This window comes from Hylobates moloch, unplaced genomic scaffold (assembly GCF_009828535.3).
Source record: "Hylobates moloch isolate HMO894 unplaced genomic scaffold, HMol_V3 SCAFFOLD_14, whole genome shotgun sequence".
Lineage (NCBI taxonomy): Eukaryota > Metazoa > Chordata > Mammalia > Primates > Hylobatidae > Hylobates > Hylobates moloch.
Genome location: NW_026652289.1, coordinates 2,444,790 through 2,462,621, shown reverse-complemented (window position 1 = coordinate 2,462,621; position 17,832 = coordinate 2,444,790). Strand labels below are relative to the sequence as shown.

General features: G+C 46.5%; 1 protein-coding gene across 4 annotated transcripts in view; it reads left to right on the top strand.

Annotated features, from left to right (window-relative positions):
- Positions 1-16,468, top strand: part of TRAPPC10 (trafficking protein particle complex subunit 10) — a 91,029-nt gene extending 74,561 nt beyond the window's left edge. For 3 of the 4 annotated variants that reach the window (XM_032175200.2, XM_032175201.2, XM_032175202.2), the window contains 6 exons: positions 516-616; positions 2,597-2,723; positions 4,732-4,902; positions 8,975-9,152; positions 13,291-13,485; positions 13,805-16,468. In XM_032175200.2, the coding sequence (XP_032031091.1) occupies positions 516-616; positions 2,597-2,723; positions 4,732-4,902; positions 8,975-9,152; positions 13,291-13,485; positions 13,805-14,043 (1,011 nt within the window). In that variant the 3' untranslated portion in view covers positions 14,044-16,468. Of the gene's footprint in view, positions 1-515; positions 617-2,596; positions 2,724-4,731; positions 4,903-8,974; positions 9,153-9,698; positions 10,968-13,290; positions 13,486-13,804 lie in introns of those variants that run through there. The other variant, XM_058427994.1, reaches the window with a different exon arrangement.
- Positions 16,469-17,832: the final 1,364 nt, after the last annotated feature.

The following is a 17,832-nucleotide window of genomic DNA, read 5'->3' as shown; positions in this document are numbered from 1 at the left end:
GATGTAATAGCTTTGTCCTCACTGTGCCCCTAAACTGATTTGGTTTTCAGTTACATATTCAGCCTCACATGGATTAAATGCTTAGTAATTCATTAAATGTGGAGTAGTTACTGATTGGCTAATGTCATCTGGAAATATATGACTGAAAGCACTTTGTCAAAACCCTGTGCACATCGCAACATGCATGGCTCCGCGGCCCTGCGTGTATGGGAGCAGCAGGTGGGTCTGCTGCTTAGGGGACGGCTGTGCTCTTCCGCCGTTGAGATGACTGGTGATGTGTGCACATCTTGCCAGTTCTGCGTTCGTTTCTCTTGTCTGTATACATAGCTTCCTGTTTCCCGTTGGTTTGTGTATGTGTTGGGTAAGGCTTTGCTTCCTGGATAATGAGTGGTTGAAGCCATAATAAAATGTCTAGGGCGTGGGCAGGCACTGCAGGTGTGTCTGGGCAGCAGTGGTGGTGGCTGTGCTGTCCGTCGGGCGAGTGGTCTGAGAGTGTCTTTGTGCTTCCTCCTCAGGTGTCGATTGACTGCCCATGGTCCATCTACTCCACAGTCATCGCACTGACCTTCAGCGTACCCTTCAGGACCACGCACGCCCTGCTGTCCTCAGGAACACGGTAACGGAGGCGTGGCGCGTGGGCCCTGGCTTCTTTCCCCGGACTCTTCTAAGTGGAGGTTCCTAATGTTCAAAGCTGGCCTTCATGATGACCAAGGATGTCTTCTTATGTGACCACAAGGCCATTGTTCGTCTCTTAAAATCCACAATTCCCTGGTATCCTGTGACACCCAGTTCATATTCAGGTTTTCCCAACTGTCTGAAAATGACCTTTTATGGTTGGTTTGTGTGACTTGGGGTCCAAAATCTCCATCAGACCACCAGATCTCTGTTCATCCTTTCTTCCCTGTTTTCAAGCCATCGACTTGTTCACATGCAGGCCAGGTTTCCTCTGGAGGCCCGCCTTTCTGGATTTGGCTGGATTTGTTAACTAGTTCCCCTGTCCCTGTATTTCTTGTCAATTGCCTGCAACCTCTAGAACAGGAGCTTTTAAGCTCAGCATTAGTGACATTTTGGGCTAGATAACTCTGTTGTAGGGGCTGTCCTGTGTGCTGTAGGGTGTTGAGCAGCACCCCAGGCTCTCCCACGAGATGCCAGTAGCACTCCCCACCTGCAGGTGTGGCAGCCACAGATGTCTGTAGACACTGCCCAGTATCCTCTGGGTGGGGCGGACGTGCCCAGTGGAAAATATCCGGCCTAAAGGCTTGAGTAGACTCCAGTTCTGCTTTGAGGCAGGCGGGGCTGTGTGCTTCCTGTTGACTGCACCGGGAGGCCCACGGTGTCCAGGTGTCCTACCTTAGTGACAGTGCTAGCGTTGATCAGTGGGCTCGGGATGCTAGCCTGGCCTCTCACCACAACTTTTTATCCATTGATGACGTGTGGATAATTTGGAAACAAAAATGTCAGAACCATGTTTAGAATGGAACATTATACTAGCAGCTTTTTTCCCCTTCAAATCACAGCAAAGGGCACTGTAGATATTAATGGTTAAAAACATCAATAATCTCTAAGAGAACCTTATTAAAAAATTATTTTTCAGCCAAGCGTGGTGGCTCATGCCTGTAATTCCAGCACTTTGGGAGGCCGAGGCAGGTGGATCACGAGGTCAGGAGTTCAAGACCAGCCTGACCAACATAGTGAAACCCCGTCTCTACTAAAAATACAAAAATTAGCTGGGCATGGTGGTGGGTGCCTGTAATCCCAGGTACTCGGGAGGCTGAGGCAGGAGAATCACTTGAACCCAGGAAGCAGAGGTTGCAGTGAGCCGAGATCGTGCCTGGGGGACAACCCCAGCCTGGGGGACAACAGCCAATGATAACTATTATTAATATTTTCAAAGCTTTGCATGTAATGGAAATGGATATAAGCCCCACCTATCATCTCTCAATGGAGAGTTTTCACCTGTAATGAGGAGGGCTGCTGCTCTCTCCGCATGGCTTCCCAAAGGCCAGTGAGGGTGACCAGCCATGGTCACTTAATAAGGCTGGTCAGAAACTATATTCTTTCTTCCATTTCCTCACAGAAATCACCTCTTTAAAAACGTTTGTTTGTTTATTTTTATTTGTTATTTTTTTTAGATGGAGTCTCGCCCTGTCACCAGGCTGGAGTGCAGTGGCACGATCTCAGCTCACTGCAACCTCCACCTCCCGGGTTCAAGTGATTCTCGTGCCTCAGCCTCCCGAGTAGCTGAGATTACAGACACGTGCCACCACATCTGGCTAATTTTTATATTTTTAATAGAGATGGGGTTTCACCATGTTGGCCAGGATGGTCTTGATCTCCTGACCTCATAATCTGCCCACCTCGGCCTCCCAAAGTGCTGGGATTACAGGCGTGAGCCACCGCGCCCAGCCAAAAAGGTTTATTTTTTTCTGGCACTTTTCGGTGTGAAATCTGAAGGGAAACTTATGCAACAACTTAGCTTACTTTACTTTGTTGCTTTTTTGATTCACCAGGCAGAGAGGGTCTCCTTAACAAAGCTAAGATATATTTAATAAAGTTCTTACATATCAAAATAATTCTTTTTGTTTTTCCACTTTAGGAAATATGTTCAAGTTTGTGTCCAGAATTTGTCAGAACTTGACTTTCAGCTGTCAGATAGTTATCTTGTAGATACCGGTGATAGTACCGACCTGCAGCTAGTACCACTGAACACGCAGTCCCAGCAGGTAAACATTGTGTAGACCTGAGCATAAACTTCTCAACAGAGAACCAGAGTGTACGGAAATGACGTAGTATGTGTTGCAACTGAGCCTTTAGATAGAACAGCTGCACTGCTGATGAGTAAAGGCCCCTGTGCAGCTCCTCCGGCTGCCCTGAGGCTGGATCGGGGCTTGCTGCTGAGTCAGTGGGTGGTTGGATGGATGAATTCTTCTTTTTAGAAGAATTAAATCTGAAACTGGTCCCACTCTATGCGTAGACGTGTGCAGATCCAAGCTTCTGTTTGAACGCACTGTTGATTGCATGAGCACTGCTCCACTCTGCCCAGAGCCTGATGCCTGCCAGTGCCAGAGCGATGGTGCCCGACACGTTGGTGCCTTTGTGAAAGAGCCATGCTCATGCCTGCATCTGGACGTTGCTTTTTCTGTTTATGCCTCGCTGCCTGGATGAATCTTGACCTTGCTTTTTCCGTTTATCTTTCACATGTGTTTTTAGGCAGTAAATGCTGAGTGTTTATAGAGATCAAAGGCTTTTTTAATGGATGTCTGAATCTTTAGCATTTTCAAAGGATTTTCCCCCACTAATCCTTTAGCTCTTTCAGATATTACTGGAGCTTGTCACTGTGCTTTTAGGTGTGGACTTTACATGTAATAGCATTGTTCAGCCCCTACATTAGGTTGTGCGGGTTCCTAAAGTAATTTAAATATAAAATAATTGGCTGGATGTAAAGATTTACTTTTTATCTTATTTTTTAAATTTTTATTTATCTTTTTTTGAGATGGAGTTTCGCTCTTGTCGCCCAGGCTGGAATGCAATCGTGTGATCTTGCCTCACTGCAACCTCTGCCTCCCGGGTTCAAACGATTCTCCTGTCTCAGCCTCCCGAGTAGCTGAGATTACAGGTGCCCGCCAACACGCCCAGCTAATTTTTGTATTTTTAATAGAGATGTGGTTTCACCATGTTGGTCAGGCTGGTCTTGAACTCCTGGCCTCAGGTGAACCACCCACCTTGGCCCCCTAAAGTGTTGGGATTACAGCTGTGAGCCACCACCTCTAGCCAAGATGTACTGTTAAATTAATTGATGATATATTCCCCTGTTTTGGAGCTGCATGGGATATGCTATAAATTAATATCCTTTGGGCATGGTGGGTCACACCTGTGATCCCAACACTTTGGAAGGCCCAGGTGGGTGGATCACTTGAGCTTAGGAGTTTGAGACCAGCCTGAGCAACATGGCAAACCCCATCTCTACAAAGACAAAAATTAGTCAGGCATGGTGGCACACACCTGTATTCCCAGCTACCCAGGAAGCTGAGGTGAGAAGATCTCTTGAACCTGGGAGGTTGGGCTGCAATAAGCTGTGATCGCACCACGGCACTCCAGCCTGGGTGACAGAGTGAGACCCTGTCTCTAAAAAAGGGAAAAAAAAAATCAGTGGGGCACGGTGGCTCACACCTGTAATCCCAGCACTTTGGGAGGCCGAAGCGGGTGGATTGCCTGAGCTCAGGAATTCAAGACCAGCCCAGGCAACACGGTGAAACCCCGTCTCTGCTAAAATACAAAAAATTAGCTGGGCATGGTGGCGTGTGTCCGTAGTCCCAGCTACTTGGGAGGCTGACGCAGAAGAATCACTTGAACCCAGGAGGCTGAGGTTGCAGTGAGCCAAGATCCTATCACTGCACTCCAGCCTGGGCGACAAAGCGAGACTCCATTTCAAAAAGAAAAAATTAAGCTACTTTTTAATGATCTCATATGATATAAAACTTATGGAATCATAAAAAGTTAAAGATTTACCAATTTTGTACAATCTTCTGCTGGGACAAGGCCAGGCAAAGGGAGTCAGGGCAGGGACAGGTGCTATGGGGCCTAAAGCAGCATGCACAGGCGTGCTGTGAGGCAGGGGCCTGCTCATGGTGTCTGCTCAGCACCCTTCGCATGGCGTGTTTCGCTGCAGTGTCTGTGTCCTCTTTGCGGTTATGGTGCTGTGTGAACAGTGATCCCCGACTCTCTTTCCAGCCCATCTACAGCAAGCAGTCGGTGTTCTTCGTCTGGGAACTCAAGTGGACAGAAGAGCCTCCCCCATCTCTGCATTGCCGGTTCTCTGTTGGATTTTCCCCAGCTTCTGAGGAACAGCTGTCTATCTCCTTAAAGCCGTATACTTATGAATTTAAAATGGAAAATTTTTTTGTAAGTGGTGTATTATTTTGGGAGGGTGGGGTGGAAAAACGAAAGATGGCATTATGTTCTTTGTAATCTGAAGAACTGAATAGACAGCTTCTGACAACATAATGAAGGAGCAGCTGGAGAAAAACAGTTGTTGGGGTAGTTGAATCATTGACTGTCTTTATTTTAGAACCCCAGGTCCTTCTCAAGTGACACATCTGAGATGCGCACACTCCTGGGGGCATCTCTAAGAGGAGTGTTTGTCATTTGGAAAGCCCAAAGATTCCTTTTTTCTTCTATCTTTTTCCGTTTCTCATGTTGACTTAGTAACTCCCTGGAAATATTTCTCGGAGTCATTTCATCTTCAGGGGCATTGCTTTCTAAGGCATATCTCTAGTTTTTCAAAGAAAAGCTGAAAACTGCTAGCTGAATATTGTGAAGATTTTCTTAGAACTTGTGCATCATTTGGTAGAAGCCAGTTTGAGTGTGGAATGAAGAGTAGCCTTGAGCTAGGTGAGTAGATACAGGTGTGTGCTGTGTTCCTTTAGGGAGATTATTTGACTTAATGTTTTACAATTTTGTGATACTTCTCTTTACTACTTGAAATTGTCAGACAATGTTTGTTTGAAGTGTTTGTCTTTATAGTTTTGATATTAGCAATTTTTTTCTATCTTCTTCCATTCCAAGACAAATTGTTTTGACCTTCATGTTTTATATAACTCTCCTTATTTAATAAATTTAAATGAATAAATAAAATCAGAAATTATTAAAATAATTTAATTAAATCAAATAATAGTATATATTATAATAATTTATATATAAACAAATTATTTATTTATGAGACAAGGCCTCACTCTGTCGCCCAGGCTGGAGTGCAGTGGCACAATCATAGCTCACTGCAGCCTGGACCTTCTGGGCTCATGATCTTCCCACCTCAGCCTGCCAAGTAGCTGGGACCACAGGCACGTGTCACCACACCTGGCTAATTATTTTTATTTTATTTTATTTATTTGTTATTTTTTTTGAGACAGAATTTCACACTTGTTGCCCAGGCTGGAGTGCAATGGCACGATCTCGGCTCACCACTACCTCTGCCTCCCAGATTCAAGCGATTCTCCTGCCTCAGCCTCCCGAGTAGCTGGGATTACAGGCATGCACCACCATGCCCGGCTAATTTTTTGTAGAGACGGGGTTTCTCCATGTTGATCAGGCTGGTCTCAAACTCTCGACCTCGGGTGATCCGCCTGCCTTGGCCTCCCAAAGTGCTGGGATTACAGGTGTGAGCCACTGTGCCTGGCCAAAGTACGGGTTTTTTTTTGTTTTGTTTTTTTGTTTTTTTGAGATGGAGTCTCGCTCTGTTGCCCAGGCTGGAGTGCAGTGGCACGATCTTGGCTCACTGCAACCTCCGCCCCTCTAGGTTTAAGCAATTATCTGCCTCAGCCTCCAGAGTAGCCGGGATAACAGGCACGTGCCACCACGCCTGGCTAATTTTTTGTATTTTTAGTAGAGACGGGGTTTCACCATCTTGACCAGGCTGGTCTTGAACTCCTGACCTCGTGATCCACCCCACTTGGCCTCCCAAAGTGCTGGGATTACAAGCATGAGCCACTGTGCCCGGCCCAAAGTACGGGTTTTTATGTTGCCATATCTATTCAATTCTCCTGGTAAAGACCTGAGTGGAATTTCTGGGTCTTAGGGTAACTCTGTGGTTAGCTTTTTGAGCAACTGCCAACTTTTTCTAGAGGGCTCTACATTCCCACCAGCAACATAGTGGATTCCAGCTGGGACCAGAGAGTCCCAGCTTCTGTGTGTCCTGCCAGCACTTGTCTCACTGTGTTTGGTTGTGGCTGTCCCAGTTGGTGGGCGTTTCCCCAGTGGCTGGTGATGTTGTGCTGCTGCTCGTGGGCGTATGGCCCATTTTTCTGCCTTCTTTGGAAGGATGTCTGTTCGGATCCTTTCCCCATGTTTAAATAGGGTTATTTGTTTTTTATTATTGAATTGTAAGTTCTTTATATATCCTAGGTACCAGGTCCTTATATATGATTTGCAAATATTTTCTTCCATTTGTTGTCTTTTGAAGCACAAAAGTTTTAAATTTTGATGAAATCCAATTCAACTCTCTCTTTTATTGCTTGAGTTTTTTGCTTTGGACCTAGAAAATCATTGCCTTTGGTCAAAAAGATTTTCTCCTGCATTTTCTTCCAAGATGTTCGTAATTTGAGCACTTACGTTTAGGTCTGTGATCTACTTTGACTTAATTTTTGCATATGGTGAGAGGTAGGGTCCAAATTTGTTCTTTTCAAATGACCCATCAGGTGTCCCTATCCCATCTGTCATGACGATGCTTTCCTCCCTGCAGGGTGGCCCTGGCCCCCTTGTCAGATTCCAGCTGGCCGTCAGTGCTCGCGTGTCTCTCTGAAGAGGCTCCGCGGTTCTGGTCCCGGTGCCTGAGCTTCAGGTGCTGCCAGGTGAGGCCCCTGCTGCTCGCCTTGGGCTGTGCTTTCCCCCAGCCACTCTCCTTCCCAGATGCAGCCGAGAGCAGCGTTCAGGCACACGCAGGTTCAGCACACCCCCCTTTGTCCTACTGCAACTCTGAGTGTCCTTCAAGCCCTGAGGCAAATCTGCATTCTTTGCTGGATTCAGAAACATTCAGACTGTGCTCCAGCCAGAAGCTTCTGAGGAGGAGGTATTTCAGTGGGCCTCTAGCACAGCGTTCCACTGCTTCAGTTCCCAGGACCTACGGGCACCCGGGCCCACGGCTGGCACTTTTGTATCTGTGTATTTGGGATCTTTTCTGCCCTGTGGCTTGAGAGCCCCAGGAAGTCCCAGCATGGCCCCTCTTGAGACTGGTGGGAGTTTGTCCCATGTCTGAACAGAGGTAATTGGGGATTTGGTAGGAGATCACCTAGAAAGGCCGCTCTTGGGACTGCTGTTTAGGCTGTGAACTCCCATCAAACAGCTTCATCTTGGCCTCAGACTCCAGACAAACACTTCTTAATATACTGAAATCTCTTCTTTGAACATTTTACAATGCCAATAGAACACTTTTAAGTCAAGTTATACTGTATTACACACACGCTCGCGCGCACACACAACGCTTCCCCTCGGAAGTGGAACTGCCAGGTTGTAGTGCGTGAGCCCTTTTTCATCTTTGCAGTGGCAGACGGGTTTTGATCGTTTGTCATGGGTGGTGGTAGAATGTTAAGCATGTTTGAATAGCCACTGAGAATAGGTTGATTATGGAAAGAAAACACGGACAAAGTAGATTATGGACTGAATTGGGTTATACCAAGGAATTCCTGTTGCTTTTGCTAGTTGTAATAATAGCATTGTGTTTTGGTAAGAAAAGGGCCTTAGTGGTTAGTAATGCATACTGAAGCAGATGGGGCAAAATAACAGGTTGTCTGAAATTTGCTTTACTTTTTTATTTTTTTTTATTTTTTTAGACAAGAGTCTTGCTCTGTCACCCAGGCTACAGTGCAGTGGTGCGATCTCATCCTTTGCCGCCTGGGTTCAAAGGAGTCTCCTGCTAAGTAATCCAAGTAGCTGGAATTACAGGCACCTGCCACTGTACCCGGCTAATTTTTGTATTTTTAGTAGAGACGGGGTTTCACCACGTTGGCCAGGCTGGTCTCGAACTCCTGGCCTCAAGTGATCTGCCCACCTCGGCCTCCCAAAGTGCTGGGATTACAGGCGTGAGCCACCATGTCTGGCCTGAAATTCGCTTTAAATTACCTCAGGCAAATACAGAAATGTATATGGCTTGATAGATGATGCTGAGGCAGCAACATGCTGAGATCTCAGGATCTGGGTGATAGGCGGCTGGAGGGTCACTGTGCTATCCTTTCTTCCTGTGGTTGAAAATGTTCATAATTTAAAGAAGGATGTTAAGGTTCAGAGTGTAGGACTTCCGAAAACATTGCATCTCCAGTGGGAATTAGAGTGAGTGGCGACAGTTGCTCTAAGGCCAGCCGAGCAGATAGGTGTCTTTCCTCAGCTCTCCAGGGTCTGTGGGCAGCTCCGCGTTTTCCTCTAGTTGCATTTCTTGAGACCACTTAGGTACATTTCCTTTCTATTCTCCCCCTTTCCTGCCCAGACATTATACAACGTGAAGGCTGAGATCTTACCCCCTTCGGGAATGGAGTATTGCAGAACAGGCTCCCTCTGCTCCCTGGAGGTTTTGATCACGAGGCTCTCAGACCTCTTGGAGGTGGATAAAGATGAAGCACTGACTGAATCTGATGAGCATTTTTCGACAAAGCTTATGTATGAAGGTAGGTGGTCTCGAACCCATGAGCTCAAGCGGTCCTCCCGCCTTGGCCTCCCAGAGTGTTGGGATTACAGGCGTGAGGCACTGCACTCGGCCTATCTTGCATTTTGAATGGCTCTTTTACCCAGGCATCATAGCGTTACACCCTGTGCCATTAGTCATGTGGGAAACGTGGTTTCCCGAGTTGTGCAGATCTTCCAAATGTGGGCACCTTTTGTTTGACGATATTTTTTTAAAATCTGCATTTGTGATCTCAGTGAGGGCTTGGAGCATCAGGACTCTTTCAAGCTCACAGCGGCAAGTGTAAGTTTTCCAAAATTCTGATTTTTGCTTAAAGTCTCAGATGGCATCATTGGCAGCAAATACTCGTGTTGTTTTCTTTGAAGTGACAGGCTTACATCATTCATTTTTAATCAAACGTCTACCAAATACCCAACACTGAATAACTAGCTTCCCCAGCACTCTTGCAAGTGAAAAGGGCGTTCTGTGAAAACAGCAGCTATTTCAGCTCACAGCACCGAGCGCTCCCCATTTGCTTTCCCTGAGCCAGCTGTCATTCTGCAGCAGAGACCCAGAGAATGTCAAGAACACAAGCGCTCAAGAATGGAAATAGCTCAAACATCTTCAGCTCGAGAGCGGTTAAACAAACTGGCACATCTGATTCCTCCTCAGCAGTGAGACAGAAGGGACTGTTGACACACGCAGTGCCGTGATTGGATCTCAAGGGCATTATACTAAGAGAAAAACGCCAATCCTATGAGGAGGTGTACTGTGTGATTCCATTTCTAAATGGCATCCTCAAAATGCCAACCTCAGAAGGAGAGCGGGTCAGTGTTTCATGGAGCAGCAGGAGGCAGCAGGAGGCTGTCCTCTGTGGTAATGGAGAGTTCTGGGCCAGGGCTGCTGTGGTTACACGAATCTACACGTGACAAACGCCATAGAATTAGACCCAAAGAATGCCTGCGAAAGCTGCTGAAATCCAGTCGGGTCTGCAGCCTGGTTCACTCTGTACTGAAATCCAGTGAGGTCTGCAGCCTGGTTCACTCTGTACTGAAATCCAGTGAGGTCTGCAGCCTGGTTCACTCTGTATTGAAATCCAGTGGGGTCTGCAGCCTGGTTCACTCTGTACTGAAATCCAGTGAGGTCTGCAGCCTGGTTCACTCTAGTGAAATCCAGTGAGGTCTGCAGCCTGGTTCACTCTGTATTGAAATCCAGTGAGGTCTGCAGCCTGGTTCACTCTGTAGTGAAATCCAGTGGGGTCTACAGCCTGGGTCACTGTATGGTACCAGTGTCAGCTTCCTGTGTTACATGAGATGGCACAGTTGGGTGAAGCTGGTGATGAAGGTATGTGACCCCTCTACTACTTTTACAACTTCTTGTGAGTCTATAAACATTTCACAGTTAAAAAAAGTGTACTCAGGAGCTGAATTTAATAAAATGAGCACTTTTGACTGCTTTGTGAAGCGTGGCATTTTTTTGTGTGTGTTTTGCTGTGAGTTCATGGTAGTGAAGAACATGAGTGACATGACTGCGCAGTCAGGCCCCTGAGTTCATGCCCCAGCAGCGCCGAGGTCAGCAGCGTGGAAATGCAGCAGCGTGAAAGCTATGAGCTTGCGGGTGCCCTGAGAGCCACACTCTGAGAACCGTCACTCCATTGCCTTCCTCCTGACACTCCTAGGGCCTCTGCGTGTCCTATAGTAGCTCCTGTCCTCAAAGGTCCCCCATCCCCACCTACAGGATGTCCACCTCCCTGAGCCCTTCTCTGCTGCTTGTGGCCTTCTGGTCACTCACTCCCCCTGGGCGGTCGCTCGGTATCCTCATGATGGGAAGCTGCAACCTCTTTACCACATCGACTGCTACTGGATGGCAAGGATCCTGTCGTGCTCACTTTCATATCTCCAGGGCTGGTCCCAGTGAATGATCGCTTAAGTGTTTGAATTGCATTGAATTACATGAAGGTTGTGTTTTAATAATGTTAATAATAACACCTGCCATATATTAAGACACTACCATGTCCCAGGAGTGGCACTAAGTGCTTTACATACAAGGGGTCTTCAAAAAAATCATGGAAGATACATTATGAAAAAACTATGCATGGATTTCAACACTTTTTGCACCAAAATAAGCTCCTGCTCACTGAGCAGGATCTAGTTTGAGGCACTAAGAAGGATAAGACATCAGTTTTAAAAGAGCCCCTATCAGAGCAACATGAATTCTGCTAAAATTAAATCAAGAACCAACATTGGCCGGGCACGGTGGCTCACGCCTGTAATCCCAGCACTTTGGGCGGCCGAGGCAGGCGGATCGCCTGACGTCAGGAGTTTGAGATCAGCCTGGCTAATATGGCGAAACCCCGCCTCTATTAAAAATACAAAAAATTAGCTGGGCCTGGTGGCAGGCACCTATAATCCCAGCTACTTGGGAGGCTGAGGCAGGAGAATCGCGTGAACCCAGGAGGCAGAGGTTGCAGTGAGCCAAAATTGCGCCATTGCACTCCAGCCTGGGCAACAAGAGCGAAACTCTGCCTCAACAACAACAACAAAACAACCAATATCAAATTTATGGTGAAACTTGGGTGGAAGAATGGTGAAATCATTGATGCTTTATGAAGAGTTTATGAAATTCTTTGGACAGTGCCCCAAAGAATTAGTAGTTTGCAAATGATGTCTTGTTTTAAGAAGGGATGAGATGATGCCGAAGATTAAGGCCACAGCAAGCAGACCATCCACATCCGTTTTCAAGGAAAAAATTCATCTTATTCATGCCCTAATTGGAGGGAACTGACAGCAGAAATGACAGCCAACACCGCAGACATCTCAACTGGTTCAGCTTATGCAATATGACCGAAGGGTGAGCAAGCGTTCCACTCAGTGGGTGCCAAAACCCTAGTACCCAGGTCCGCGGCCGGCCAGAGCAGAGCTTCCCATGGAAACTTCAAACACACCGGATCAAGATCCTGAAGCATTTACTCAAAGAACTAACAGGAAATGCAGTGTGGCCTTCCCAGTACCATCCTGAAGACAAAGCAGACACGGCAATGGCTACCAAGAGGTGGGGGGTGGCCCCACCAAAGCAGAAGCAGACTGGTCAAGACAGAGGCCACAGCAACAGGTTTTTGGGATACTCAAGGCATTTTGCTTGTTGACTTTCTGGAGGGTCAAAGGACAACAGCATCTGTGTATTATGAGAGTGTTTTGAGGAAGACAGCAAGAGCTTTGGTAGAAAACCCGTGGGGAAGCTTCACCAGAGAGTCCTCCACCACGACAAAGCTCCTGCTCATTCCTCTAACAAGCCCAACTTCGTGAGGGTTTCTATGGGAAATCATGAGGCATCCACCTTGTGGACCTGATGCGGCTCCTTCTGACTTATTTTTGTTTCCTGATCTTAAAAAGTCTTTAAAAGGCACCCATTTTTATTCAGCTAATAATGTAGAAAAAGACTACCTTGACATGGCTAAATTCTCAGGCCTCCCAGTTCTTCAGGGACGGACTAAATGGCATTGTAAACAATGGCATCATTGCTTACAAACATGTCTTGACCTTGGTGGGGCTTATGTTGAGAAATAAAGCTTATATTTTCTGTTTTCATCTTTGGATTCCATTTTTGCGTGAACTTTTTCCATTATGCGTTCCCTCATACGTATTCTCTTTCCATCCTTAAAAAGCAGCTCTGTGAGGCTGGTGGTGTTCTCACCACTATACAGAGGTCATTGAGCCTGGAGGCCTTGAGATGCTCTTCTGAGTGGCAGAGTTGGCTTCAGACCCAGTGGTCTTGGAGACTGCCACTTACCAGACAGAACTCATTTAACTGCCAAAGTAACCATACTTTGGAAGATGACACAAAAATTTGAAAACAAAATTAAATCATTCATTTATTAACCTCGCAGGAAAAATGCAGTTTTCTGTACACGTCCAGCGTAATTCATTCTAATCCAGAACTAATTGAAATTGGACTCAATGAAATAGGGGTTGTCACCGTGAAAGTGCATGGCTTTATCTTCAGGCGCAGCTACAAGGCACTGGGCTCTGTGTCCGCAGTGTTTTGTCAGTGTCGGGTGAGAGGATTGGGTAACGATGGCCGTGACTCTCGCCTGAGTACTGGAAGGCCCGTCCTGGATGACACAGCGCTTCCTCTCGTTTCAGTTGTCGACAACAGTAGCAATTGGGCAGTGTGTGGGAAAAGCTGCGGTGTCATCTCCATGCCAGTGGCTGCTCGGGCCACTCACAGGGTCCACATGGAAGTGATGCCGCTCTTCGCGGGCTATCTCCCCCTGCCCGATGTCAGGCTGTTCAAGTACCTCCCCCATCATTCTGCACACTCCTCCCAACTGGACGCTGGTAAGGACTTCTTAAGAAAAAGTTTACCTTCAGTATTTGAGCAGGTGGTCACTCTGTGCGAGAGGTGATAAACTTAGGACTGAGCGGGTTTGAGAACTAGCAGCATGTGTTCAGTGCCAGTAGAAACTGGTACCAGAGCCCCATCTGCTGTTAGAATCTCAGGCACCTGCTCTGAACGCCAAGCCTCTGTGCGCAGAGTGCTGTGTAAAGGGGCAGCCTCGGGTGGCATTCTGCACGTTCAGCCTGGCTCCGTGTGGCTTTGCCCGTCCCCAGGTGAGTGTTGGCGCAGCTTGGGTCTAACTTCCTGTGTGTTTTGCAGACAGCTGGATAGAAAACGACAGCCTGTCGGTAGACAAGCACGGGGACGACCAGCCGGACAGCAGCAGCCTCAAGAGCAGGGGCAGCGTGCATTCGGCCTGCAGCAGCGAGCACAAAGGCCTACCCATGCCCCGGCTGCAGGCACTGCCGGCTGGCCAGGTCTTCAACTCCAGCTCGGGCACGCAAGTGCTGGTCATCCCCAGCCAAGACGACCACGTCCTGGAAGTCAGTGTAACATGACAACGCCAGGGTGAACACACGCCACTTCCCAGCTAGGAGTGCACTTTATGGGACTGTGACTGGACTCTTCTCCGTTCTGGCTCCAACCAGACTTTCAGTGGTCCTGCCTGGCCGTGGGGACATCAGAGAGTGTCATCACACAGCTGGCCAGCTGAGTTCTGTTGTTGTTTTCATGCCGCCTGTGATCTCAGATTCCTGCTTTTCTCACCCTGTCCCACGCCGCTTACTCAGAGCCCCGGCCTCCCTCCCCTACCTCACACGCTGCTCATGAAAGTTTCCACCCACGCCGTCCCCACGGAACAGCCTCCGTCTGCTGGCTTTTCGTGGAAGGCCGTCTTTCAGGTAGACACTCAGCAGGCCTCACAGTCTTAGTGACGTGTGTGCCTTTCTGGTCACACAGCTGCCCAGTTTCCTGATCGGGGTGGATTTGTGTCCCCTAAGGGGTAAAACAGCCGTTTACTGCAGATCCTCTCGTTGTGCTTTTCTAGAATAACACCCTTCTAGGGGAGGTGGGTGGGGGGAGGGAGGGATCATAACCCCTTCTGTGCCTTGGGATGCCGGAGCTGGGGGACCTGGAGGCCCATCAGCCGGAGCCACGTGAAAGGTACTGAGGAAAGCTGAAACCCGGCTGTAAGGAGTGCCTCAGCGGTGAGGTGGTTTAGGGATAAATGTTTCTGGAACCCTGTGGTCCCCCATAATGTTGATAGAATATCATATGCACTGGGAGTTAAATATATTTAATTTAATGATCATTATATATGTGGGGGTTAATACGTTGTTTTTCTGTCCCTTTAAAGTCTTTACATGTAATTGTAGCTGTATAATCATTATTTTTCTTTTGCATCCTAAGTCTTAGAAATTAAGATGTTCCACCGTGAGGATGAGAGAGGTCCTCATGTATTTTTGGTCTGGTCGTAGGGAAGGACTCAAGTCCTGGAATGGCCTCCACTGGTCTACTGAGTTGCAGTCACACTGTTCCCATGGATTATTTGCTTTCGGTTGTAAATTTAATTGTACATATGGTTGATTTATTATTTTTAAAAATACAGACTAACTGATGTAATGTTTAAGTTGCACCAAAAATCAAGGACAAAAATAAGTGTTTTGTTTTTACAGGTGTGAAAGTCACAGCTTGTAAATAAGTGTTGTATGTATTAAACCTTTTCCAGCTCTCCAAAGCAATGTATTTTTGTACATTTGAAATAGAGTACTCTTAATTTACTGGGCAAATGTGCTTGGAATTGAACTTGACAAGATTAGCGCAAGCAGATAGAGTTGGGTCCGGCAGTGGGTGGCCCTCGTGTGAATCCCCGTGGATATGCAAGTCGTGGAGAGAAGGAGCACCGGGTTCCTGCCCAGCACTGTGCTTGCGGGAGGCGGTGGGGCGTGGGAGGAAGGAGGCACAGACCGGGGAAACATGACAGCCGTCATTTCCAGTATTCTCTGTGTTGTCTTTTAGCTCATTCAATAAATAAAGGTGGTGTGGTTTTTTTTTTCCTCCTGTCTTTTTCGTTTGTAGAAATTGGAGACGTAAAGAAGATAAATAATTGTGTAATTAAACTTTGCAGAAATTTATCTTCCTCATGTGCAGTTTAAAACTAACAAACTTGGTCAAACTAGTTAGCAAATTAGAACTTCAGAATCTAATGATAAGTTTAGGGTTTCTAAAATAAGGTTTTTTATTGTAAAAATTGACGATTGCCCTGCATTTCTACCAAGTCCTGTGAATAAAGAGATGGGAGATTTGATTCTGTCAGAAGAGCCTGTAATCCGTGTTGTCAGCCTGGGAGCCTTCCCCAGTGTATAATGTAGCTTTCTCTCTTACCTTCTAGAAGAGGGAATGTGATTAAATATTTCATTTATTACCGTTTGATTTTCTTGTATCTGGTTCTACTCCCAGGATGAAATTATCCAACTACGTATATATTTAGAGGAAGAAAGTGAAGGGGAAATTTAAAATGTTTACAGCGCTTTCTTATTGCCTGGAAATGGAATGAAATCAAGTTTATCAGTTTTTTTCCCCCTAATTACCCAAAAGATCTTAGCAAACTATGTTACATGAATGCTTCTGCCTCTGTAAGACAAAGAAGAATGTCATCCAGAATTGTCATTTTTTTCTTAATGTTCATCATAAAAGTCCTAAAAGAGTAACTGTACTTGGATGTTTATTGTTTTATATAAAGTAAGGTCTATGTGTTTGAGACAAGCTGGTTTTGTTGATAAAGATATAAGAGATGTTAAATAATTGTGAAGCCAGATATACGATATGTATCTAAAAAGCAAGGAATTTGCAGCCATTTTACAAATATCTGTGGAACATGTAAATACTGTCAAATGGAAAATAAAATAAGTTATAATTTTTGTGAATTTCATGGGATGTCCTATGATTGGAAAAATTATAACTATTCTGATTCTAATGTGGAAATTGTTGTATTTAATCTGAAAATGACTTTACCTACAACAGTTCCATTGTCAGCACAGCCTAGGAGGGTCAGATTCCTGTATTAATTACTCTTAGTGGAGATGCTAGATATCCCATACAGAATTAGCAGAGGAAATACACACAGGCTTCTATTCAAATTTTCTTTAGAGCTTAAAATTAAGTTTTAAAATGAAATCAGACACTCCAGGTTTGTATATAAAATGAAAAGCTCTACCACTTTTTATAAAAGGGCGAACTGGGCTGATCTAAATGTTTTACTTTCAACTGTGTTCTTTAAAATAAATCCTACCTGGTTTTTAAATTTTATTTTTCATGAAAATGCTCCTTTCTCTACATTTATTCATCCTATATACATCAGGCTGTAAGACCCCAGGCATCATTAATAGAATGTGTTGGGATTTTGTGACTGGAAAAGGTGACAAGTTGGTGACTTTGACACTGCAGGTATTCCATTTTCATGGTTTACTGTGAAAAGTCATTTTTCATATTATGTAATATATTGTTAGATTAAAACCATTGTATTAAGACTGTTTAAAATGTAAGCATTGTAATTCTGAAAATACACATTTTAAGAAGAAACTGTTTTGCACTGGATCTTTTGCTGCGACATGGTGTGACAACAGTATGTAATGTGAAGATTTTATTGTTTTATCTCCCTAGTCCTTGTTCCTGACTCCTGGGCATAGATTATTTGCCTTTTGGGAAGCATTCGGATTTTTTTTTTTTTTTTTTTCCTGAGACAGTCATGCTCTGTTGCCTAGGCTGGAGTGCAGTGGCGCGATCTGGGCTCACTGCAGCCTCCACCTGCCAGGTTCAAGCCATTCTCCTGCCTCAGCCTCCCGAGTAGCTGGGACTACAGACATGCGTCTCATTTTTGTTAGTAGAGACGGTGTTTCACCATGTTGGCCAGGCTAGTCTCGAACTGCTGACCTCAGGTCATCCACCCGCCTCAGTCTCCCAGGCGTGAGCCACCGCACTGGCCAGCATTCGGGACTTTATTCATAATTCCTTACCCAATAGTTCACAAGAACGAAGACATTTGGGTGTGCAGGGCTCACCCAAATGTTGTGGACGCTGCTGTGCCAGGCTGGGCGTCCGTGCGGAGGGCGCCCTGCGCGGGAGCGCGCCTAAGAGGCGCCCTGCAGTGTGGCTCCGGGTGTGGGCGGGGCCCGGAGAAGGGCCCGCCTTGGGAGGGGTTGGGCCTCGCGTTCAAACTCCGCCTTGGGGCGGGGCGAGGGCGAGGAGGCTCCTCTGGCCTCCTGGGGCGCTGCGGACTGTGGTGCGCGGCCCCGCCCCGGGCGCGCGCGCTGTGGGCGGTGCATGCCGTCCCTTCCCGGAAGTGCGTA